The sequence below is a fragment of the Martes martes genome (assembly GCF_963455335.1).
Source record: "Martes martes genome assembly, chromosome: 4".
In the NCBI taxonomy this organism is placed as follows: domain Eukaryota; kingdom Metazoa; phylum Chordata; class Mammalia; order Carnivora; family Mustelidae; genus Martes; species Martes martes.
Window position 1 is genome coordinate 8844987 of NC_137891.1, and position 26553 is coordinate 8871539.

The 26553-nt window shown below is 50.1% G+C and overlaps 2 protein-coding genes across 3 annotated transcripts in view; one reads left to right on the top strand and one right to left on the bottom strand.

Annotated features, from left to right (window-relative positions):
• SLA (Src like adaptor) overlaps window positions 1-2297 on the top strand; it is a 34155-nt gene extending 31858 nt beyond the window's left edge. For both annotated transcript variants that reach the window (XM_080800606.1, XM_080800605.1), the window contains one exon: window positions 271-2297. In XM_080800606.1, the coding sequence (XP_080656732.1) occupies window positions 271-484 (214 nt within the window). In that variant the 3' untranslated portion in view covers window positions 485-2297. The remainder of the gene's footprint in view (window positions 1-270) is intronic.
• The window catches only part of TG (thyroglobulin), a gene marked incomplete at its 5' end in the record, with an annotated part of 244264 nt that overhangs the window by 86600 nt on the left and 131111 nt on the right, over window positions 1-26553 (bottom strand). Inside the window, 5 exons of the mRNA XM_080800604.1 lie at window positions 9587-9789; window positions 16556-16715; window positions 19140-19233; window positions 20228-20447; window positions 25229-25393. Coding sequence (XP_080656730.1) covers window positions 9587-9789; window positions 16556-16715; window positions 19140-19233; window positions 20228-20447; window positions 25229-25393 — 842 coding nt within the window. The remainder of the gene's footprint in view (window positions 1-9586; window positions 9790-16555; window positions 16716-19139; window positions 19234-20227; window positions 20448-25228; window positions 25394-26553) is intronic.

Sequence of the window (26553 nt, forward strand, 5' to 3'; positions counted from 1 at the left end):
AATTGTCTCTTCCTTGTAAAGGTCATAAAGAAATATTCATCCAGATTTGCAGTTAGAACTTACAGCCATTCGAGGAAATGGTGATTCCGAGAGGTTAAGTGATTTCTCCAAGATCACTTGGCCACAGTTGTAAGGAGCAGAGTTAGAACAATAAGTGTGAGAAGTATTAACCAGGCTTTTTTCTTCTTTTTTCCTTCTCCCGTTTTCTGGTTCTCCCTCTCTCTGTCCCTCTCTTCTTTTCCCGGCGGGCCGCATTCTTCCCACTCACAGATTGCAAGAGGACGCCGAGGGAGCCAGGAACCCGCTCGGTGTGGATGAGTCCCTTTTCAGCTATGGCCTTCGGGAAAGCATCGCTTCCTACCTGTCCCTGACCAGCGATGACAACACCTCCTTTGATCGAAAGAAGAAAAGCATGTCCTTGATATACAGCGGGAGCAAGAGGAAGAGCTCCTTCTTCTCGTCACCACCGTATTTTGAAGACTAGCCCGAGAACAGACGCCATCGTGTATACCCAAAATAACAAAGGTTGGAACTCTCACCTGGGATCTGGCGGAAACGCGTGGTTTCCTGGTCCCTGGGGAACCACACATCCTCCAGAAGCCAAGAGAAGGCACATGGAGACTCGAACTCACATCTTCTCTGTCCACATCATGACAAAGGGAACCCCTCCCTGGTGTCTGATCAGTACCAAGACATCAGGAAACGCTGAATCACGACGTGATCGGGCAACGTTTCCGAAGAGCCCCGCGTCTGTGTGTGTGCTCATTGTATTTGTGGGAAAGATAAAGACATTATCTCACAAGAAAGGGCACAAGACCGTTCAACGAACCGTCCAGATGGTCACACTCTGGGCTCATCAGAGATAACTTCTGAACAAGAAAAGCCTGAGAAGAAGATGAGCTGAACGCTGTGTCCTGGCCAGGCCAGATTTGCAAACGCGTCCCCCACAATGAACTTTTCTAACCAATCCACAGAGACCTTTGGTATGCAGCTCCTTTCTTTTTAAGGGAACTCAGTGACACTAAGCATTAATCTTCCTTATCATCCCTGAATCAGGAGAACCCGGGTGGCCTGCTGGTGCCAGAGCCACATGCACAACAATCAGACAGCCTCCCTGCTCTGCAGAGGGCAAGGCAAAGAGGAGAGAGGGAGGCTGCTTATGGGAAATCGTGAGGGTAACCTTGGAGCTGTGCAAGCTTCCCTGGTGTCCCCAGCTGTGGCTTCACGGTGCAGAAAGAACTTCTCTGACATGCTGAGACTCTTACCAATAATGATGCATCAGTGGTTCACTCATGATTGCCTGAAGAGCTAACTGTGTTAAGTCCCATGTCAGATTGAGAGAAAGAAAGAAAGAAAGAAAGATCGGCAGAGGACTCACAGTATAGACAGGGAGTAGTCTACAGACAAATATCGTGAAAGTGGGTTGTAGAAGGAGACATCAGCTCATGGCTCCAAGGGGACTGGGTCAGGCAAGGGTGGCCCGTGAGCTCCCGTGTCAGCTGCACCTTCGCAGAAGCTAAGTGCAGCTGGATTGAGTAGGAGAGAATGGTTGGCTTCTTTGAAAACTGCAAATTGATTAAGTTCTAAAGGATTAATTTATTTTTCTGCATCATCAGTACTTTATTCTAAGACGGGCCTGGCAGCCACACGAAGAAAACGGCTGAGCTCCAGGAAGGAAGGGAGGCAGAGTGGCTTTAATTCTGGCCTACTAATTTTAAGAGATGAGAGAGAAAGCGCAGCAAAGTTCTAGAAAAGGAAAAGTATTTATCTTGAGGCCGATCATCCGGATCTTGTTAGGAAGGGGGCTGCTGAGGCACCCATGACTCATTTTCCACTGTTGCAGAGGGATTCGCGGGGGAGGTGTGCCTGTCGACCCCCTCGCTGCCTGATAGGAGATGTTTGCTCAGCACACGCATTCCGAAGATCTGAGATCACCGTGTTGGTGGTATGTGTATATGCATTTACATGATTCTCTGTATCATCAGACTCTGGTGTGTTTATACAAAAAGATATTCATGGTTTCCCCCAGGAATCCCTAAAGGCCGTTGCAAGGGCCCAGCCGATGTGTGGGAAATTAATAAAACACTGTGGACACTGACTTCCGCCACAAGGCAGGGTGACCTTGCAAAAGCCAGATGTTGGTACGGTGTCTTATGCATTGTTTTCCGTTGTAACTAGTGTGCTGGGAACTTTTGGGGAGCACTCAGAGGCATTTCTAAGTGGGAAGCATTACACTTTGCTAAATCATGTATTTATTTCTGATTAAAATAATACCTAATAAATATTTAACCTTTGGCATGTGGGGAGAGGTTTCTGGGAAAGGTGGGTGGGAGGCTCACTTGGGAGCATCTTTGTGTTTCGAATTTTCAGACAAACTTGCCCCTGGAGAGAGAAGAGAACAAGGAACACTAAGAAGAACCAGGCCAGTTAGCAGCTCAGCTCTTCCTTGACGTTTTCTTCCTTAAGAAAACTGAATTTGTGAATTCAGAGGATGTCTAATCAAACTTGAAGCTGGGCACAGGGGATTGGGGAGAGAACAACTTTTAGCGATTGCCATGAGCATTCTGCCTCACCCAGATAACTTCTGTGGAGCACGTGTGATAGCTTTGCTTTCTGTTTTTCCAAGAACTGATTTCTACACATATTTTTTTGGACACCTACTAAATGCCAGACATGGCTCCAGGTGCTGGGGCTATATCAGTGAAAACTAGGGGAGATCTCTGATATCACAGAGCTTGAGATTATAAATAAATAAGAAACTGTCACAGCAGGGAAGGTAGTGCAGAAAGTAACCTGGGCTACTGGATGGACCCAAGTGTGACTGGGCGAGAAGTCGTTTAGCCGGATGTCTGTTTAGGAAAGGCCTCCCTGCCAGTGCATGCGTTTCAGCTCCCATTTGGGCTGAGGCCTGAAAGACGAGCAGCAAACAGCCAGGCAAATATCTACAGGAAAACCAGAGGCAGGAGGGTTAACTGAGGCAGCTCCTGTGGACAGGAGCAAGGCTGCCCGTGGGAGGAACTGGGAGGGGCCCAGGGTGCCTGGGCTGAGTGAGCCGGAGCGAGGGGCAGAGGGCTGTCAGGAGGGAGGCAGTTCCCGCAGGGTTCTGGATGGGAATGTCAGGAGGTTAGGGTGTATTCTCGGAGAAAGGCAAAGCCAATGGAAGGATCTACTTAGGGGAAGGATATCATTTCATCCATGAGTTTTAAAGAGCATACTGGTTTCTATGAAGAGAAGAGACTTTTAAAATTCTGGTGTTGTATTATCTACTTGACACCTGGTGGAAATTTGCAAGCTTTAAGACAAAAGAATGCAGGATTTCAAAATAAAGGATTGGAACATTTTTCGTGCAAAGATGAACAAAGGGCAAGTGTTCGATTTTGAGGCAAATGGAATTGATGGCAAAAATCAATTGTCTAAGGGGCAAGAGAGATGTTACAAAAAGAATGAGATGTTAAGAAGATATAATGACTGAACCTCTGTTAATCTAACAATAGAGTTTCAAAATATATCAAGCAACTATTGTAGGGACAAATAGATAAATGGGTCATTTTATTTGGAGATTTAAACACACAACTCTCAGAAATGGAGAGAGAGAGCAAAAATAAGTAGATAGGTAGAGAGAAGATTTTGATAACACTGTACAACTTTTCTGCCAACCAACGAAGAATATATTAGGTCACAGAGGAAATCCTAATAAATTTCAGAGTCAACCTTCTCCAACACAGGCTCCATGATTATCATGAAATAAAATTAGAAACCAGTTTGCAAAAGGATGGGTTAAAATCCAATGTATCTAAAAGCTTTTAAAAGAAAAAAAAAAAAAAAGGACATACCTCCTATGGTTAAGAAGAACATAATACAAGCAATAATTAAAGACACAGAAATATAGGACATGCCGCTACTTTCCCAATGTCCAGGGCAGAGCTGATACAACAGTAAGACGGACATTTATTGCTCAAAACCCATTGACCGGAAAACAAAAAAATGACAAGTGAGAGCTCAGATTTCAACTCAAGAAGCTCACAGAACAGGTGATTGTCAAAGCAGCAAGGAGAGAGTAAAAGATGATGAAGGTAAACACAGACTAAAGAAGAGCTTGAAAAGTAAAGTCATAAAGAAGATTCAGAAAGCAAGAACTTGTGGAATAGTAAGATTGATGATATGACGAAGAGAAACAGGAGGAAGAGAATCGAGTCCAAGGAAAAGAAAGGCCGATGGGCTGCGGGGATCAAAGAAGGGGGAGTTCTGCCTCCCTCAGCCAGCAGGGCTGGCCCCTCTCCCTCCCTTCCCTCCCTGCTGTCTGAGCTACCCAGCCTCAGTCCTGCGGATGGGAACAAGGCCCTCAGACGGCAGAGAAACACCTAAAAAGAACCCATGTCCCCAGAGATCATGAGACACTTTGGGAAATATGATGATAAAGAGGAAAAAAAAAAAAAAAGAAAAAGAGAGAGAGAAAAAAAGAAAAAAGAGAACGAAAAAAGAAATATATTACTGAAGCTCCTTCAGTGTTGGATCTCTTTGTGAGAACGGCTGAGCATTTTTGTCCAAAGGGGATAGAAATCAGCCTGCCAACACATACAGATAATGAAATAACATCAGAAAAGCCCATGGAGACAACAGACCGAGTACTGGGAGTGGAAAGAGGGCTCGGAAAATCTGGAGCTAACCTTATGCCCCTGTGCCAGTCCTGACCAGCTGGAAAGTTCAATAAAAAATAGGACATCATTCATAATGCCAACCAAACTAGGACACAGGTAGGGACTTGCTTACAGTGATGTTGCAAAATTTGGAGGGAGAGAAGTTCAAAACTCTATGAAAAGATGCAAGGAGACAAAAATCCTGCCCGTGGTTATGGTATCGACTGGATTCACAGGTATGAAACTTCACATCACAAAAACACAAACATTTTTTGAAATTCATCGAAAAATTCCACGACGATACACTCAAATTCCCATCAGGACTATTTAAAGGCAATCGATATATGTATCTTAAAATCTAGATGAGAGCATTAGAGCCCATGAAAAGCTCAGTCGATTCTGATGAAGAGAAACGGAGAAGAAAGTGCTTGAACTATGAAGTTCGAAAAGAAGTTCTTGGGCCCCTCCGCTAGTTTGATGGAAGTCAGCACAGACGTTGGTGCCGTCTTCCACACAGAGCCCTGCTAAGCATTAAGGAAATTCTAAGATGAAAAGCTCACAGGCCCTGTCAAGCTTTCAGTCACAACAGAATTGGAATAAGATGTGCTAGAAAAATAGCCAGCATGGAACACAAGGCAGGATTCCTAAAAATTGCTAAATAGAAGTTTTTCTACCGAAATGAGAATCGCTCTGTTTGAAGAGACGGAGAAAGGCCCAGAGGGGCCGTTCCCGCCAAGCCCTGAGGAAGGGAGTGACTTTCCAAGTGGAGAAGCTCGCATGCCGACCACAGCAGGGCAATGGAAAGATGTGGAAGAAGGCATGGCATTTTCTAGGAATGTTGATACCAGGGAGCTTGGGGAGCAGAGTTCCTGCAGGAATGGATCGAGAGAGGGGACAGGAAAATGTAGCTTGAGGCCAATTCATGAGGCCTGGCGCTCCCTCTGAGGAATGCAGAATTGAGGCAATGGTGTAGGAAGGCAATGGAAACCTCTTCTGGATTCTATGAACCATACTACGGAGGACACAACCTCCTCTGTCTTCTCTTAAAACTGTCCAGGGCATCAGAGTCACAGAGTGCAGGTTCGCGACATGTCTCCCCCTCTTCCTTCTTCAACCCAGGCCCTGGGGGCGGGTACAAATTCCCCTGACCTGCTTTGCTTTGGAGCTGCCCTCGCTTGGCAAGACAAGGAGGAACCTGGATTTCTCGAGTTCCTACAGTGTGCGGGACACTCTACAATCCTTACATGATGATCACTTCTTGAGCTGTTGGGAGACAGAATTAATCATATTGATTTTATCCATGAGGAATTCAAGAGTGAAGAGTTTTGCCCAAGGCTGGGATCTTAAGGCAGGCTTGCCTAATCATGGGTCTGAGCTCTTTCTCTTAGACATTAAGGCCCTGAAAGAGTCTCCAGCTTCTCTGGGGAAGGAGCTTCATAGGGTGGGGAAAACAGGATATGGCTTTAGGTTCTAACCCCTAATGTGGCCCCTTCTTTGCTATGTTCTTTAGCAAGTCACTAGACCTCCCTAAGCCTCAGACTTCCTAACTTTAGATTGCAAATAATATAAAGACCCCGTGCCAACCAATGTGAGCAACCCACAAGATAATATATTGGAAGAGCCTTGTGGCCCCAAATCATCTAAATAAAGTCATTAATTATCACAGGAGCCTGTTGTGCCTGGTGTCTTGTAACAGCTCTGGCCTCAAGATTTGCAGAAAGACTTAAGATCTTATCCAAGAATATATCACCAACTCACATCCATTCCCCCAAACATCTGTTGGTAAAGAACATGTTTAAGAACTGCTAATGTATTGAAGTATTTTCGTTCTCTTGATTCCAAATACCAAATAATTTCACATGCATCCCAAAGACTGCTGGGAGCAGTTGTAAAAGCTGTTTCTAAATGACTAAAACAGATGGAGAGTTTATTTTTAAATACACTACCATTTGCTAAAACAGATTAGTTTCTGAAATTCCCCAAACACCTCAAGTCTCCAGAATTTTCAAAAAGAGAATTCTGCCTTCTGGGCTGACTGGAAGGCATTTTTGGTGTCTTCCAGGTCCCACTGAGTATCTGGTCTCAGAGAGGCCTCTGGGAAAACTCCTGCAGGAGCATTCAAAGTCGGAAAGTTCCGTTTTCAATACCAGGAATTGAAAGATATTTGGCCTCAGACCTCCTGCCATGAAGATGGGCCCACTAGGAGGGAGAGATTGAAGAAAATCTGAATCAAAGGACAAGAAACACAAGACAATGGTGGTAGGGAGGGAAGTGGACCAGCCTGGGGGGCCCCGGGCATTGTCCCCCATTCCTCTGCTCATTCACTGCCTGGACATTAACTATGGAGCATCCACTCTAGGACAGCTGTGTTGAGTGCTTAGGATCCTGTGTGAGAACAAGACACAGCTGACCCTTGCTCTCTGGGGGCTCACAGTCTTGTGCGGGAGAGATTGGGCAGCGGGAATAATTCTTTACTGGTAGGAAATAATGATAAATGCTGTGCAGAGAAGTAGAGGCAGCACAAGCCGTATAAAGAGGGTCTGGTTCTGGACTAAAGAGTCTGGAAGAATTCCCTGAAGGACAAATAGAGAAGGCAAAGAGGAAGATAGGATAAGAGTGTCCACAGAGAGGGAAGCAGAATAGGGCACGGGCCCTTCAAGGAACATTGGAAAGCTCCTACGGCTCAAGGAGAGAAGCAAAGTGGCAGGTGGTATTGCTTCCTGTAGGGAATGGTGACAGTATTGATCCAGCATCATATCTTCCCAAACAATGTCACTCCTACCCTCCTCATGACAATCAAGGGTTTAGATCCCAAGAAGGCTGGACAATGCTGGAATCTGTTTATATAACCTTAGAATTGCTAGTGTGTCCATGACATTGGTTTTGATGGTGTTCTATCTTTCCTTAGTTTGGCTACTTCATAGTCTCATCATTGTTTTCTCTGCTTCCAGGATTGTCCCTCTTAAATGCATCTCCCACTTGACTTTAAGACAAGTCTTCCTAAAGGGAATCAAGTTTCTTACTTGCCTAAAAACCTTTTGGCAGCACACCGAAGTTCATTGCAGCACTATTCACATAAGGCAGAAATAACCTCAACAAATCATATCAACGAATGCATGAACAAAATGTGGTCTATGCATACAATGGAATGTTATTCAGCCTAGAAAGGAAGGAAATTCTGATATAGGCTACAACATGGATGAGACTTTATGAAGACATTATGCTAAGTGATATAAGCTGTGTGTGTGCGCGCGCACACACACACACACACATTTTGTATGATTCTACTGCTGTGAGGTCCCTAGACTAGGCAAATTCACAGAGACAGAAGGTAGAATAGTGGTCATCAGGGGTTGGGGAGCAGGGAATGGAGAGTTATTTTTCAATAGTTACAGAGTTTCTGTTTGGGATGATGGAAAGTTCTAAAAGTGATTAGTGGTGATGATTGCACCATATCGTAAAGGTACTTAATGCCACTAAACTGTACACTTAAATATGGTTAAAATGGGAAGGCAAACCAAACCAGACCTAATTCTCCAATGGCTCCCATCACTGAGGATGAAAGTCAAGGTGTCCGTCTAATCCATCTGCTCCCTGCCTCCCAGTCTCTATCACTGCTGACCATGAAGATCCTGTCCCCCGCCACATATAGGACTGGCAAATCTCAGTGAGAAGCCAAGCTGTGCCCTAGTGCTAGAACTCCTCCTTCAGTGAAATGCCTGCACAGTCTTCAACATATCGCTCAGACGTATCTTCTTGAAAGTGTTCCTAGACACTCCCTCTTCCCTGTGCTTAGTTGGGGGCTTCTCTCTGAGCTGCCCTAAGACCCTCTTTTAAATATTTGCTTCAAGTGTTTTCCCCCACCCCTCAGTAATCTGTAAGTTTCCCAAGAACTAGGACATGAATTATTCAATGTGACATTTCCAGCGCCTACCATGGCACCTCACACAAACTGGACGCTCCCTAAAATTAGCAGCTAATCAGTGATAATAACCATCAGGGCTTGTGCTGTGATCAACAGGTTATTTCTTCCATAACAGTTATTGTCATGATCAAAATCATTGTATCATCATCATCATCATCATCATCATCACCATCATCACCATCACGACCATCATCATCCAGCAGGAACTTCAGACCACCTAGTAGAGTCATGAGTGCTGATTTCTATTCTTTGCCTTCTTTCAACAGTTAATGACTCTGTTGGCCAAACCTTGGGAGCACCATGCCTCACCCTGTGGTTGCTGACACAGCAGCCTGCCGCTCCTTGATCAGACATGTGGACAAGCTCCGGGGTCCCTGCCACCCCTCCCCAACTTAGACAATGAGGTGGAAGTGTTCAGAGAGAGGAATGAATCATCCAGTAGTACTCCATGAAGAAATGCCACCAGAACTGAACTGCAGCCAGGAGATGGGAGTATGGGCTACTGAAGAAACCAGACAACATAAAGGAAGAGTTTGAGTTCAAATCCTGAGAAGATCAGGGAAGCAACACCAGAAAACAGATGAGGGTTCTCTGTTTTACTTCTCTCCTGTTGTGGCAATAATGTCAGGTGTCATTAGCATCATATTGGCTAAACTGTGCCGTCATTAGCTTTTCCTCCACGAGAAAGCTCTTCATCCTACATTCCATCCCCTTGTGTTTGTCTATTGACAAGAGAGATCTTCAAGAGTTCACACCATTAAACCCTAGTGGAGCAATCTCCCAAAATGGAAACACTTCCCCATCTAGAATTTTCACCACTTTGGGATGATGGACAGGAGTCAGAGGAGCCTCTCAGCATCCTCAGATCACCTGACCATGGAAGGATGGCCATGAGCAAGAACACACTCAAAACAAAGGATAAAGGAAACCAAGCAATCAAAGCCAACTGGTCTCAAGAAGTAAGTGAGGCTCCTTCATCTCACAAGTGTCCAAAACAAGTCTGAAGGTTGAACAGGTGACTCACCATCAGCACGACCCTTCGGAAGAGTCTGGAGTCAGTGGCCCTGGTGGTTAGAAGGTGGATGCTGGCCACGTCGGCTCCGCCACGGTCTGCTGCCAGGGTCACGCGCCGAGGATCTCCACCAAACACTCCAATGTGTGTCTGCACCCAGGTCAGAGCTGCCCACTGGTCCAGAAGCCCCCAGTTGCCACTCACCTCACCAGAACCTGCAGAAAGGAAAGACGTACCCTCTATGATCTTACAGCCTAGGGTTTACCCACCCCAGTGCTGTCTGGTGTACCTCTAGGGGACCTGGACTTGTGTCTGTGCAGGTTGGTGGGAATAGCATGGCTTCATAACCAGACCCCTCCAACCTTTGCTGGGTAGGAGAGCCTGCCATTGTCATTCCACTTCTTTGGGCCACAGTTCTCTGACCATAGGTGAGGGCACCTGCTAGGGGGGCTGCTCACATCAGAGGCAGTGCACGTTCAGACCACAATCTGGCTTGGCATGGCAGTGGGGATGCCCCATGTGTTGACCCGCCGTGGTGGCTCTCTATACCTCTTCCTCCCTTACCAGGACCAGGCATGGCTGAGGCTCTCCATCTAGATCCCACTGCCTCTTCTCCCATGACCTTCAGTAGCATTCAGCTGAGTTAATCTATTCTTTTTTCATAGAATTCAGTAAATATTTATTTAAAGCTTAACACTATTTTTTAATGCAGTGATTCAGACATACACACACAATGTATATATAATATAGCAAAAATATGCTCTTGTCAGCATTTGGGACACTACATGCCCATGGCCTCTGGCCATCCCCTGAATCCAGTGGCTCCTCCTTGTCCATCTACATGGCTAACCACTCAGAAATACCCGGCTTGTTCTGGTTCACACTGAGACTCGCCCACTTTGCCCTAAGACACCCCAGCAGCTCCCATGCTTTCAATCACTACCCACATGGGGTTGGCTCAGGATTATCAGGGGCAGGGAACGCTCCCCCAGCACCAGCCCCTTATGTCTCCAGGAGGCTACCTTGCTTAAGGCATTTCAAGAGCATTGAGTCCCAAAGGGAATCGATTCCAAGTCCCCTGAGCACAGAGCCTTTGCAGAATTTCTTATGTTCTCCTTCTAATGCAGCACCACCCACCCGATCTGCTCCTGCACAGCCCCAGGGTCCTCCCTGACGCCTGCTGCCCTGAATCCCCGGCCCGCCTCTTCCCCAGGGGCTCTGGGCTTTCTCCCCACTGAGCTCCTCAGTGCTTCTCACTGGCCTCCTGTATCCACACGTCTCTCCCTCTGATAAATTAAACACCACAGCCATCCTCCTCCAGGCCCGTGCTTGGCCCCTGTGACCTCCTCCACCCAGAGCCCTCTGCCGCGCCCTGGCCTTCCTCTCCTTCCTTCTCTTGCCAGCGGTCCTTCAAGTTTTCATTCTCAGTTAATTCAGAGGCAGCCCTCAGGTAAGGAAGGTTCTCCCTCCGGGTTATTTGTCCCGCTGGGTGTCGCCTTCCTTGCTAGCCCATGGCCCCCACCGAAACCAGGGGCACATAGCAAGTCCTTCGTCAATGTCCAGTGAATGAACAACCACAGTGATGAGTAACAGGACTCAGTATCCCGTGAAAACCTGTCAACGAGACTCCATATTCCCAAACAGAAAAATAGGAAACTCTTGCGTCCCCATTCCTCACGCGGGCGCTCACCAAGCTGACGAGAACGCCCACTTGGTGGACTTAACGGTACAAATTACTCTTCCAGCTGGTCAGACTCTCAGAATTTCTTCAAATGCATTTTGTGTTCTGGGTTTCGTAAAGACATTACCACAGTCCTCACTGTGGACGTTTCTGGACTGCGCTTCTCTTCTGTTAGGATGAACACGTGGTTTCTGAGGTCTTGGGCAGGGCAGGAAGGCTGGGTGCCCTCTGGGTGGGACCCAGCCCTGCACGTCCAGGAAGTGACATCTGCAGCCTGCATTTCCGGGGACAATATAGGAGGTTTGGGGACGGCTATCCCTGCCTCTGACTTCCCATAGATCAGCTTCCCAAGTCCAGTGCTGACATTGTGGGGTCTACGGACCCTCAGGATGTCAGAGAGGAGGGTCCTCCAAGGGCTGCTCTTCAGACAAGTCTGGATGGGGCCTGGTCTGGTGCCGGGTGCTGAATGCGGTTCCACGGAGAGAAAGACAGGCACGGCGCTAGCCCTGGGGACACACAGCCTCAGCCATGTGCACGGGGGCAGTGAGCTAACCGGTCTCAGGGAGTCTGCTCCAACCCCTTCCTTCACTGAGGAGGAACCTGACCCTTGAGAGGAAATGTTTGTTTAGCATAAGAAGCAAATGTAATAGAAAGTCAGGACTTAGATCCCAATGCACACTTGGAACTCTCTGTCCCAACACTCAATCCAATTCAACACTTGTTGGAAAATCTATGATGTGCAAGGCATTGTGTTATTTTCATTAAAAAAAAACAAACTAGTAAGTGCTCCACTTATGGAACTTTCCGTGCTCAAAAGCTCTCCTAACTCCCCTGTTTCTGCCCAGAGTCTAGTCTAAATGTCTTCTCGGCTTTTGTGATCCTCTACAAGTGGCCTTGGCCCATCCAAGCAGCTTGGGTTGACTTCATTTTCCAACACTGGCCCTTGCTCAGCCAACACGGCCACGTTCACCCGGCCGTCCTGCTGTGGCCGAGCCCCGGAGCCCTCCTCGGTGTCCTCCTGGCTCCGTCTTGCCACACACGTGAGCTGTGCCGTGCCCCTGGGGGAGGATGCCGGAGAGGGGCTCCCTGCCAGCTGCACGTAGAGTCCAGTAGGGAGACAGAGGGGAGCAGACGTCCATCCCTGTCCACCTACCCAGGCTGCCCTGCTCGGCCCTCCCACCTGCACTGGCCAGAACCACCCCAGCCATATCCAGCTGCTCCCCCGTTCCCTAACTGGTCCTCGCTTGCTCACGTGATGTCTCCAGCTCTCCCTCTAAGGCTCCTTGGGGCCATTCTGAGCTCACAGTGGGCCCTCCCCCTGGTCTCGCTGATGGTCATGGAGAAGCAGGTGAGGTGGCCGAGCACACAGGTTATGGAACCAGACCAGCTGGGAGCAGCCCCGGCCCCACCGCCTACCAGCACTGCGGGGCCTTGGACACACTACCTAGTGTGACTTGATTTCCCCTATCAGTACAATGGAAGTAATAACCCTACTTAGGTCTTTGGGCTGTTGGGATGATCGAATTGGTTAACAACCGTAAAGGAAACAGAACAGTGCCCGACATAAAGCACTGTAGAAATTGTCTAGTTTTTCTTGAATAAAATGAAACAGATTTACGTCCCGGCAGATTCTCCCAGATGCTCTTTGCAGAGTGTGCCTTGGCTTTTGCAGCAGAAATTGCACCTATGGGGGATAGCCGCTGAGACAGGACTCTGTGCCCACTCTTCTGGCTGGAGGGTAGCAGACCCTCTCGGGAGGCCCTGGGGATGATGAGGGAAGGGTAATGGTACCATGTCTGACTCCCCAGCCAAAGCACACCTCCTCTGTCCCCACAGTCCCCTCGGGCCTACAGGCAGACCCTCCCCCCCACTCCTCTGAGACTGACTGCCCCCGACTCTACGTGGCCCTGTTCCCCTTCCTGCAGTGCTTTGCCAGAGTGGGGACTGTCACTGAGCCCTGTGCCCCCCGGGGTCTGTCCCAGGGCAGGATCCAGGCTGGGGAAATGGCCTTCCCCAGCCCGCCACCAACCCCTTCACTTCCTTTCCAACTGCTCAGTTTACCAGGAACCAGGGCCCGCTTAAAGTACTGTTGGGCTTGGCTTCCCTCTTGTCACAGAGAACACAAGCTTGTCTCGTCAGCCACAGGCCTGGCATGAGCTTCTTTCTGTTTCCATCCTCCCCCAGGCACTTTGAAAAGTGCCTCGAGAGTTTGGAGCTCTTGGAGGACCCCGTTCATGCAGGCTACAACAGCAGATGCCACACGCGCTGATCACCGGGGAAGGCAGGCAGAGACCACTGGGCAGGACTCCGTCCATGCCAGGGGCCGTCGCAGCTGCTGTGGTCCAGGGGCAACTCATGCCAGCTGCTGGCCCCACGTGGGCCAGGGCATGACCACAACCCAGCCCTGCCTGGAAGGAGCCCTGTCCAGGTCCAGAGAGAGGAAAGGGAGCTTAACCCTTGTGAGCCCCTGCTGGGTGCCGGGCAGGGTGCCAGCTGTCCGCCTTCCATTCGCGTTCTCCCATCGGCCCCCCTTACATCTTAGCATCATCTGAGAGATGGGCAGCGTGGGGGCGGACGCAGAGGGAAGGAACTGCCCAGAGCCCCTCAGGCCCACAGCTTGGCTGAACTGCCCTCAGACCCCGTGCTGCGTGGATGCCAAGCCTCTGTGTCCTGCAGGACCCTGGGCTCCAGCCGGCACTCAGAGTAGTCCGTCTCCTTCCAGACCCATGCTGGGAACATCAGCGTCCAGGTATTTAAAATGGAAAAGGGGAAAGATGGACGGGACAGTGCAGCGAAGTCTTAGGGAGTGAAACTCCTCTGCGTGACCCATAATGGTGGACACGTGACATTTATCGAAACCATGGAGAGGACAAAGAGCACGCCCCACTGGAAACTCTGGACTTCAGTCAATGCTAACCCATCCATGTTGCCTCCTCAGAGGTGCCCCGGCAACACAGATAGTAGGGGAAACTGAGGCAGGGGGAGACATCTATGGACCTCTTTGTACTTTCTGCTCAGTCTGTAAACTTAAAACCACTCTAAAGGTAAAATCTATTAACTATTATTTAATTGATAAAGGGGATGGTGGGCTTGTGTCACAAATTTTCTGGGGGAGTTCGCAGACTCACACGCCCATTCCCTTCCCCTTCCAGAGCATCCCCCAGGACCACAGGCAGTCGGAAGGCTATGTTTGCATCCTAACGTTTCAGTGTCTCGGTTTCTCTACAGATGCATCACTCCCCTCTCCTGGTGGAGCTGTAGGGAGGCTCAGCTAAGGCAGGCAAAGGCCCAGGAATGCGGGGGAATCTAGGAAGTCTAGTAAATAAAGCAAAGACAACCTGTCTGTGGCTCAATGGACATAAAAGATACATCCTGCTTTCTACACGGAAGAACAGAGAATCCAAGAGCCCTTTCTAAACCTCCGAGGGAGCAAGCCACAAGATGTTTCTCCTTGCTCTTTGACCAATAGGATTTAACTCCCTGAGTGCACTCCCAACTGGGGCATGGAGTTCCTCAACCTCCCTGAGCCTCACTGAGTCACCTGCCACGTGGGCACTTAGTACTGGCCCCACAGAGCTGCTGTGAGAGTGAAAGGAGGCGACCCAGGAGAGACATCTGGTAGAGGCAGGCACTGCTGAATGAACTTTCCTCCCCTCTTGCTGACATTTCTGCTTTAAGCACAATGAACAGGCAGCGTTCCAGGTCAGGAACGAGAAGGGCATTCCAGAAGGTGTTCTGGAAACTTCCTTTGCCTCCCCTGACATGGCCTCCACCAGCAGCAGGAATGAGTTTGCCTTCCTAGAAGCACACAAATTCTCAATAAGATTACATGCCCCTCAGGCATGGGTAACATATGGAATTTGCTCCCCTCTGTCCAGAAAGGCTCGAAGACAAGGTATCAGCCATGTCTGTGGAACGTTTCACCTGACCACGTTCAAGAGCATGATGTCTGAATTTCACCCGCCTCTTCAGAAATGGAAGCTACGGACTTATCAAATCATCATCAGTCCCATGTTCAAAAAGAGGAAAGAAAACCCAGGCAGAGTTTTTGTTGCTCTGGCAGCTGACCCTGGTCCTTCTGAAGGAAAATCTGAAATGTGTTCACCATCCACATTTCCCTCATTGGCATCTGGTCGTATTTTGCCTGAAGTTGGTGCCCGCTTCGTGGTGGTCATGCAGCCTAGAATCTTCTTCCTGACACTCAAGGGCTCATGTCACATGGTGCACCCAGCCCTCATTCCCCAGCACTCTAGAATTTCTACCCACTCACCCACACTCTGGATGAGTCCATTATTCTCAACATGCTACCTTCTACCTGCCCATCCTGACTTAGCACATAAGGCGTTTGGGTCTTAAATGAGACCCTTCGAGAAGAGAGATGAAGTTCAGTGCCTATCTGGAGGTTCCCACTGTAGTATCTAAAGCCCTTTCTCATGTACAACCTCCCTACAGCCTCATGTAACTGTGGATGTTGGGTAAAATTATCCCCATTTTACAAAGGAGAAAGCTGAGACTCCGAAATGAAGGGTTTTAGCCCAGGTCACACAGACACTGAATGGCAGAGGTGGCCATTGGTTCTTCGGATTCCCAGACCTGCGTGTCTACCCCCAGCCGTGGCTGTCTGACAAGTGTCCCACCCCTGGGAGGGGCTGGACACGGAGGAAAAGATGGACAGTGGAGCTGTCCAGGCCTCAATTCTGCCCTGGGTGCTGGTAAGGAGGGTGGATGGAAGCAAGGATACAAACAGTTCTGCGACTGGATGGGGGACAGGCTGATGTTCGCAAGCGAGGCTGGCATTAAAGAGGAAATGGGAAGCGTCACTGAGGCAGCCCTTCCGTGGAGTCCAAGGGCGCCCCTGTGGGCCCAGCACTATAATCTGTACTATGGTTCCTTAGGGCCAATCAGCCCTGGTGGTGAAAGCTGGCTCTGATCTTTCCTGACTGTTGATGCTACCAAGTATCTAACCTACTGGGGCCTCAAAACACACACACACACACACACACACACCCCCACCACCACCACCACCACCACCACCACCACAAGATACAACACATAATGTAGTCGGAACAGCTCCAGCACATAGTAAGATCAACCAATGGCAACAATTACTCTCAGGTATGGGTATCGACATCACTGGAAGGTCTCATGGGCATGTGGGACAGTCTACTGAGTGCTCGGCTCAGCTGAAGGAGGGTCAAGGGGCCCTGAAGGGATGGGGCTTTGGGAAGAAGGGGTTGACCACACGTAGAGTGGCCCTCAGCTCAAGGGGTCCGCAATCCCCAACCACGCTAGCGACTTACCAGAACTCAGGAAGCCGAAGACACCCACTCGGTAGCCAGCCGTGACAACGATGAGGTTGCCAATAGCAGCCAGGAAGGAGCCGTCGAGGGCCAGCTGTCCTTCAGTCCCCCTCCCCTCCACGGTGTTGTGGAAGAAGACCAGCACAGAGGCATTGGGGGCCTGTGGAGAGTGGAGAAATGTGAGGTTACAGGTTGACCCATTCTCACCCACCAGAGCCCAGCGAGGGCACCTTTCCCAAGAAGGTGCCAGATTCCGAGCCTACCCACAACTCTTCCTGTCAACTCCGCCACGTGGGCACACTTAGTCCTATGTTACAGGCTGAACTATGTCCCCCTAAAGTTCACAGTTGAATTCCTGACTCTACGACCTCAGAGTGTGACTGAATTCGGGAGAGTGCCCTATATGAGGTGCTAAGCTAGTGGATCCTAACCCAATATGACTGTATCCTCAGAAGAAGGGGGAATTTGGATGGAGACACACACAGAAGGGATACCATGTAGAGACAGAGGGAGGACGAGATGACCATCCATGGGCCACGAAGAGAAGCCTCAGAAGGAACCAGCCCCTCCGACCCCTGGATCTTAGACCTCCAGCCTTCAGAATGTTGAAAAAATAATCTTTCTGTTGTTTCGCCACCCGGTCTGTGGAGCCCTATCAGAGCATCCCTAGCACGCTAGTAAGCCTGATGTCACAGAGAAGGAAGTTGAGGGTCCCAAAAAATAGACACTTTGCTCACATTGCAAAGCGAGCAGGTGGCAGAAAGGGCAGCCCCTGCAGACCGGGAGCCCATCACCTGGAGCTAGACAGTCTTGCAACATCCCAGGTCCACCCCGTAGGCAGATGCTCTAAGGACTACAAGCACTTCCATTCTAGGGGTGTGAATACCGAGGCTCATGGTTGTGAAGTGACTTTTTAAAGCATGTACAGGCAAGAAGAGACCGACCCAGAATTCCAGCCTCAGCCCCCCTCCCAACATACTCTCCTGGGCCCTCCCATCTGTGACACCACGTCCCTTAGGTGAGTGATGAGTAGCTCTCTATCGCCAGGACAGGTTTCAGGCAGTGTGGCCAAACTGAAAGGACTCACCAGGGAAGACCCAGACAGTCTTCCAGAATAAAGTTGGGGCCAGGCCCGGGGTGTTGGAAGACTGCATAGCTCCAGGCAGTGGGCTGCAGGTCTGCCATCACTTGTAGGTGGAGTGACCCTCATCTCTTTACATGTGGTCTCTGTCCCACTCACAGTTATTTCCAATGTCCCCATCAGCCACCTAGTGACTCATCAGTCTCCATACAGTGTTTTACTTAATTCCTGCAAGAACTGTATGAGCCAGAGGCTACTTCTCTCCCCCTTTCAGAACCAGAGCACATGGAACACAATTACCTTCTCTACACCAGTGAGGCAGGGGTCAGCGGCACCTTAGTTGGGAGCCAGACCTCAATCCAATATCGCAGGTATGGGGAGACCAGATCTGGGCAGAGGGGACCCATTGTCTCCTTCACTCTGGGTTCCCTGCTCATAGTAGTGCCATCTACGAGAACTTTCACCTGTGGGGGGCCTCATGACAAAGCTCACTCAGACCAGCTTGCTGAGGTCAAACATCCAAAGTGAGGCAGCCTCTCGCGGCTAGTAGGCCAGGGGACCACAAAGCTGTGGCATGGTCCGGGGTATCATCGTATCTATCCACACTGGGGTGGCGTCCCCAGAAACTGATGTCTTCTAAAACTCATCCGTTTTTGCATTCATGACCCCGGACCCTTCCCCCCAAACAGGAAACTCAAACGTGGAGCTTCAGGCTCGTGGCCGCTACCTAGGCCAATCCAGGCTCTAAATCAGGGCATCACCCTGTCCAGGTCACAGCTCCAAACCTCACCCTCTGGAACTGTCCCCCAAACAGGAGTCCAAGCAGAAGCACCCCCAGGGGTCCCTCCTAGGGTCCATCAAGGACAGCGGTTGATTTGTCTCCTCACCGGCAGACGAGCCCCAGTCAGGCTCCACCCTCCCCAGCTGTGGGTCTCTCCCCCTCTCAGAGACCCGGCATCGCTGACCCTCACCCACTGCCTGGCTCACACCTCCCTCCCCTCACCCCGGTCAGGTGGCACCCTTGACCACCACCCAGCACCTCCCGTCACCGTGTTCCTTCCTCTATTTCTCCTCAGAGTCTCATCCACACCACAGTTGTTCAATAATCATTTGCGTATTGGTTTCTGCCCTGCCCACTGCAGTGTAACTCCTGAGGGCAGCCACTCTGTTTGTCACTTTTCTGTCTTACCCCCCCACCCAGAGCAGTGCCCCCCAACACAGGCCCTCATGAAGATTTCTTGGAGAACTGAACCAGGACAATCGTGCCCCATTTGCCATGGGGGTGGCCTGAGGATGTGGGGAGGGTCAGATGAGGCCCTGTGGTTCCAGAAGGACCCTCTGCTTCCTCTTGGCCACACAGGCTTTCACGAAGCCAAGAACCGGCGAGGACATCGCTGAGAGCGCAGAGCCTGGAGGGGGTGAATGATCCCGGCAGCTCTGGGGACAGTGGGGAGTCTAACAGGGCAGTTTTCAGGGTAGACAGTCAAGGGTTTCCGGACTCACCACATTCTGGGGGACAAACATGTTAAGATACAGGCAGTCTTCGCTGACTCTGGGAGCCGCGGACGCTTGGGTTCCTGGCTGCCAGCAGCTGGCCCTGGGGAGGCAGATTATATGACTTTCAGGTGAACAACCAAAGATCACGCCTCGTCTTCCCCTCTCGCCTGCCACCCCCACCCAGAAACCCCCGGCCCTTACAAAGGCCCAATGGCCATGGCCGACCAGCTCCTCAGGATTAGGCAGCTTCGGGAAATGGGGAAAGGGAGTGGCAAGCACAGGGAAGAAATGGCAGGATGCCCACCTCTCCCTCCACTGAGACCCATGGAGGAACACCTCCAGGGGCAAGCTGCCAGCTCAGAGAAAGGATGCCCGAGATAGGGACGGGGAACATGGGTATTGCTCGGGACCTAGGCCCTTCCTTGCCGCACGTGTGCAGACCTGTCACTGGATGTGGAGTCTGAGCTGTTTTCTGCATTGGGACGGGGCCCGAGCATGCCAGGCTGAGCGTCCCTGAGCATGAGAGCTGAGACCTCGTCTGGGACATGGCCACCGGCAGCCCAATGGGACCCGCCCAAGAGGTGATTTCCCGTGTCCCCCAACCTCATCTGCGGTGGGCCCTGAGAAGGCAAGCTCTCCACCTACTCTCCAGCCAAAGCCTCCCCCGTCATGTGGGTCCACCCTGACATGGGGAAGCACTCTGATTAGTGCACGCTTATTCCTTCTGTGTCTCCATGGTGGAGACTTACTACCATGGCTTTCCACACTTTTCCGCCACCGCCCAAGTTCAAGCCCTCGATGCTTTCATGCTGAGGAGGGCAGAACCTCAGTAGCCTGGATCCCTGCATCACTGCAGAGAGCAGAACACGCCACCCCCACCCCCATCACCAAATGCACTTTGCAGGAGCAAGAGAATGGTATTTGGAGGGTTTATCTGTAAGAGCCCTTAATGCCCCTTGATTAGTATGCTGACCATTCCCATGCACCGCTCAAACTAGAAAGCACTGCTGTGCCCCCAAGTCTCACTCTGATGCGTTCAAACGGGAGGGGAGCTCCCTGGGCATTCACCAAGATGCGTTCCACGAGATCCTCACCGTGGCTGGGTGGCATCCCAGGACCCTGTCCAGTTCGAGGGCTCCGGGGCCTGGAAGCGGCTCTCTGCCAGGGGCGGGGCGGCATATGGAACTCCCAGGAACTGGTCCACTTGCTTCCACGAGCTGCCCACCTGGATGGCCCGCGACCTGCCCAGCAGCCGGCCGTGGGGCGCGATGGTCACAGAAGGTGCCAGTGTCCCAAAACCCAGCAGAGGGATGTCTGTGGGGAGGAGGATAGCGGGGGAAGAGATGACCATGGGTGCTCTATTCAAACAAAAACACCGCGTTTCACACTTAAAAAAATGTCGGTAGTTCGTTCAACCCCAGAAGCCAGAGTCTAGCCAGGTTAGTTTTCAACGTGAAAAAAAAAAAAAATTAATAGCAAATACAGCTGATGTTTACCAGGCACTAAACGTCTGTAGAGCATGGCACGGGTCCCTTCTCTACGTGCGTTGCCTCGCTGATTCTTCCCACCCTGTCAGCAGACAGAGCCTCAACCCAGGCCCACAACCCCTAACTCAGCATGTGGGGGCCAGAAGTGGGTGGTCATTTGGAAGTATTGGGATTTTTAAAAGAACAGAGAGACACAGGAAGTGCGATGCTCAGCCAATCCCCCAGAGGGGTCTGGAGTCAGGCCCCACCCTCAAACACATCAGTGACTTCTGGGGTGCAGGGTACAAACCACTCATACTAACAGGGATACATAAAGAATACGATATCTTCAGTCATTTGAGGTCAAATGTTGCCACCAAATAAGTGTGCAGCAAACTCACCAAAAAAAAAAATTTTTTTTCTACCTTTTAGAAGGTTGGGAATTCAGAATTGCAGAGGAGGAACCCTGGGCCCTTATTTGCATTTCGCTGATAAGAAAACAGAGGTAGGGGCCAGGGGTGGGGAGCTGCCAGGATTCCAAGGTGTGGGGTTCAAAGGGTTTCTAGACCCCGACAGCGACCAGGCTAGACCAGGGCTGTTCACGTGGGTCAAGGGCCAGTTCAGGGCCCCTCTCCAGGGCCCTGCCCCTGCCCGCAACGCCCCCCCTCCCCACCTTCAGGCCCCCATTCCATCCAGCCTGCCAGGCGAAGCTAGTGCCACCTGCCAGCCTGCCCTCGTATCTCCTCCCCCCAGCCTTCCCCCAGCCTTGTAATGCTAATCACCGCCCGCCCAGCAGCCTCTCTCCGGGCTGGTTCTTATCTCCTCTACCACAGTTTCTCCCTTCCGTGATGGAGTCAATCAACTTTTGTTGGGGCCCTGGCTCTGTGCCAAATACCGTTTTTCAGGGACTTGGAACAGGCCGGCCTCTGATTCCCCGGCAGGCTCAGGGCCTGGCACAAAGGGAGTACTGGACGCTGGTGCAGAGATGTTCTCTCTCCCTTTCAGCGCCCACCGCCCCCCCCCCCCCGCCCCGCCTGTGTGTGTGAGAGAGAGAGCGGGAGAGAATGGGAAATTGCTTATTATTTCCCGCAAGTGTGTTTGGTTTGCTGGGCTCTGCTGTTGGCCGTGAACTTCCTCGCTTGTCTGCAGCTCCGTCTACACCCTCCTCCATCTGTGAGGACAAAGGAGGGGTACCGGAGAGGAGGCAGACAGGCAGGCAGAAGCCTACCCATTCCTCAAGCTGGGTGCCAGGCGGTGGCTCAGCTGGAGGTGGCCTCAGCTCGAGGTGATTTCATCCCAGGGGACATGTGATAACTTCCGGGGACCATTTGGTTGTCACCAGGGTCTGTGAGAGATGCTGGGTTCCGACATCTAGTGAGTTAAGGCCTGGGACGCTGCTAAGCACCCTGCAGTAAATAGGGCAGCCCCAACAGCAAAAAACCATCTGGCCTGGGCTCTCAGCGGTGTGAAGCCTGAGAACCCCTGGGGCGGTATGTGACTCCCAGGCCACGGAGGAGCATGGTGGGGAGGAACTGAGGAATGCAGAGTCCCAGCAGGAAGCAGACCTGTGTTTTAGGTCATATGCACCAGCTGTTACAGGGAAACTTCTAGTTCTTCTGATGCTCAATTTCCCCCTGTGGAACCGGGATGATTGCAGCCTCTACAACATCAGGATGTTGGGAATAAGCGCATGGGGCCTGTGGTGCTCTGAGCCCAGTGCCTGCCAGGGGAAGGGGCTCCATGCAGGAGTGAGTGAAGGGACTGGGGGGATGGAACAGGAGAGAGGAAAGAGAAAGAGAAAGAGAGAAAGAGAGAAGGAAAGAGAAAGAGAGAGAGAGAGAGAGAAAGAAAGAAGAAAAAGAAAGAAAGAAAGGAAGAAAGAAAGAAAGAAAGAAAGAAAGAAAGAAAGAAAGAAAGAAAGAAAGAAAGAAAGAAAGAAAAGGAAAGGAGGGAGGGGAAGGAAGGAAAGGAGGGAGGGGAAGGAAGGAAAGGAGGGAGGGGAAGGAAGGAAGGGAGGGAGGAAGGAAGGAAGGAGAGAGAGAGAGGGAGGGAGGGAGGGAAGGTTGGAAATGTAAGGACCTATTTTATATTTTTATATTTTAGCAAGAGGCTTTCATTGAGGTTAAACAAAAACCTTGTTGTTTAACCCTTAAACTGTCCCTGCTCCCCTTCCCCCAGGGGATTTGCTTAAAAACAAGTCCCAGAAACCAGCTCCAGGTAACAAAGCCCAGATACAAGGGAGGGTCAGGCCAGGTGGAGACATCGATCAGTGGGGCGTTGCATACTATCTCCCTAGCTACCAAGGAGTATGGGCCCCGCCCTTTGGGAGCCTTTTGGGCGCCAATCCTAGTCAAGGTATAATAGGCTAGTTCGAATGTCTACTAGGGTAATTATAATTCAATTGGTCACCTGGCATCACTGTGGAGTTTCCTGTGTGTGTTACGATCTCATTGGTCACCTGTGCATGGCCAGGCCCGACCGCATGGCCTTCGCCCTTAAAAGCTAGTCTGTGAAACAGAGAAGGGTTGCCCTCTCTTGTAAGAGGTGCATCCCCGAACGTCCGGTCTGATTCTTGATGGTTGGCGTGAAATAAAGCTTTGCTTGACCTTCGCTTTGTATCAGTCTCGCTCCTTTAATCACAGACCCATTATTGGGGCATAACAGGAAACAGTGATGAAATTCTCTCTGTTGCAAAAACCCTGAGGGCTAGTGTGAACCCAGCATGGAAAGAAAGAGTTGCACATTCTAATCCACTCTCAGCCACAAGTCACGGCTGGTCTCAGCCCACAGCTCCTTCTCACAAGTTTTCCGGCTTCAGTGTAAATCATAGGACCTCAGGCCAATATTCAGGCCTGCGGCTGCTAACACAGCAAAACCTTCAGACTCTGCCCCCCTTCTCCGCAGGAAAACAGCCACATTTCATGAACGTGGCACCCTCTGAAGGAGGGAGCAAAGACACAAAATACAAAAGCTAAAGAACTTCGAGGGAATGCAAGCCTGCTTTCCCAAGGACAGTGGCATTCAGCCCTCCCTCCAGAGGCTGCCTGGTGAACCCCAGACTGAATGAGATCCAACATGGGGAAAATGTTAGATGTGCAGCTCTCTCTTCTGAACTGTTTTCCAGAAACTGATGGATTCTTTCTAGAATAGCCCTATATTGAGGCCACAGGACTCTTAAGTGAAGAAAATTACCTGCTGTATGTGGGCACAAAGTGCAGACAACGTCTGTGTATATACACACAAGTTCTCATCTTCAGCTCGAGATGAGCTTTTAACCTTGAACTTGAGTTACACAGAATTAACAGAGAAACAGTCTAATCTATTTTATGGAACCTAAACCCCAAAGCGAGGCCTCTCCCCACAGCAGGATTTCCATGCAGATTAGCTATGATGTGAGTGAAATATACTATTGGAAGCTAACTCGACTGAACGCTGTGAGTGTCTAGGTATAAGACAAGATCTGAGACTGTAGGCCTGTGACCACAACATACAGGAACCCAAGCACTCCCAGGACTGGGGAGCACTCTCATGGTCCAAAGGCTGAGGTGGGGGAGAAGCCAGAAGAGGATCCACTGGATCAAGACAGGCCTGGGGACCACCAGGGCTCTAAGGCAGGATGGGATCAAATCCAGCTGCTGCCTGGTTTTGTAAATAAAGTTCTACTGGAACACAACCACACCCACTGATCTTCGTATTTTCTGTGGCTGCTTTCTTGCTTAAGTGGCAGAATTGAGTAGTTATAACAGATGCCTTGAGCCTAAAATATTTATCTGGCTCTTTTCAGAGAAAGTTGGCCAACCTCTGCTCTAGAAGATCAGGTGGCAGAAATAGTTAATGTTTTAAAAAGTCATTAACTTGGTCCCATGAGCATGTCTAATGGGGGACGGGATTTGCCCGGGCCCCAGCTCCCATGTCTTCCATTACACAGGTCTTACCTACCGCACTTAGTGATGGATTTCTATGATTTCTTAGAGTTCTATGTTTTCTCCCCTTGCGGGCTTCTTCCCTGTATCCCTAGCACCTAACACAATATCTGACATGTAACACCTTACTGAATGCTTTCAGATGAAACTGAGCCACGAGCAGCAGCCCTCTCCAGACCCTGATAGGGTTGTTAGATGATGTGGTTTTGTGCGAGCAGATCATATCTAGAGATAGGAGACCTGGCTCCAAGAGCCCATTCTTGTCATCATTAGATGGGCAAAATCAGAGAAGTAACTTCTCTGGGCCAGTCCCTTGATCTCTAAGATGGGGATAAAACCCTTATCTTGCCACATCACGGGATTGGTATGAGGACCAACTGAGATAAGGCATGTGACAGAATGTTCTAAACTATAAAATGGTGACCAAAAAATGGTCTTTTTATTTATTTTACTAAGAAATTCAAAGGCCAAATGGCTTCCATAACTCCAATAAATGAATAAAGGTGGCCAGAGAAGCTCTAGCTTAGAAGCAGGGTTTTCACCTTCCTCAGTTCCTCCCAATGAATGCTACCTGGTTCAAGCTAACTTTGGCCAATTTTTTCTAGAGAACCTCAAAAGCCATTGCCCATAAGTCACCATGCACTTGGACAGTCCCTCCCAGCTATTATACCCAGGAAGAGCCGTAAAGGCACAGGCTGGGACTCACTCAGCTTCCGGTAGATGTGGGTGGCCTCCTCACGGAGCAGAAGTCGGCAGTTCTGGGCCTGCAGGCTATGTGTGCAGATCTGGGCGTCAGCGTAGAATACACACCTCACAGCACCAGGTCGGGTCTGCAGAGTGGTCACGAGGCAGGCCGGGTGACGGGAACATTCTACAGAATAAAAGGAGAGTGAGGCTTGGGCTTCAGAGATGAAGATGACCTCTCAGCCGTGCATCCATCCCATCATGCATCGTCTATTCACCCACCAGTCCATCCACCCATCTAGTCGTGCACCCGTCAATCTATCCATCTCATCATGTATCCATGCATCCATCCATCCAATTATGTGGCCTCCCATCTATCCACCCGTGCATCCATCCATCCATGTCTCCATCCACCTATTTAACCAACAATCCATCCATCCATTATCCATCCATATATCCATGCACCCATCTATCCGCCCATGCATCCATCCATGTCTCCATCCACCTAGTTAACCATCCATCCATCCATCCATCCATTATCCATCTATATATCCATGCACCCATCTATCCACTCATGCATCCATCCATTCACGTCTCCATCCACCTAGTTAACCATCCATCCATCCATCCATCCATCCATCCGTCCATCCATCCGTTTATCCATCCACATACCCATGCACCCATCTATCCAGCCATGCATCCTTCTATCCAACAATGCATCCATCTTTCCATCCACACACTCATCTATCCATGCATGCACCCATCCATCTATGCAATCACTTATTTACTCATTGGAGTACCTATTATACATCCCTGGCACTGTACCAGGGGCTAGGACTAGAATTGTCATTGGGGGAAACCTAACTCTCCCATCAATCTATTTTCCACACAAAAATCAGGTTTTTGATGGCTTATTTAATTCACAAATATGCTCTTATCATTCCTTTGTTTGAAGCAACTCCATGGCTCCTCATTGGCCTTAGATTAAGTCATACCAGACAAGGCTCTCCATGCTCCATCCCTTGCTTCCTTCTTCAGCTTCATCTCCCTTTCCAGTTCCCCCATCATACCATTTATTTTCCACCAGGGATTATGTCCTTTCCCATGTGTACCAGGTCCTGCACTAGATAATTTATTCATGGCATTCAGGATTTTCAGACCTAGAAACTGCTGTGAAGCTGGTGTTGACTCATTCACTTGGGCAAGCTGTGAACTGTGTAAAAGACTTATTCATAGCTCTTTCTGTGCTATTGAAGCACCCAAAGTTGTGCTGTGCACAACCTGCACATCTGACCTTTCTGTTAGACGTGCATATTGCTGTCTAACTTTGTAGGTGAGGTGATTCAT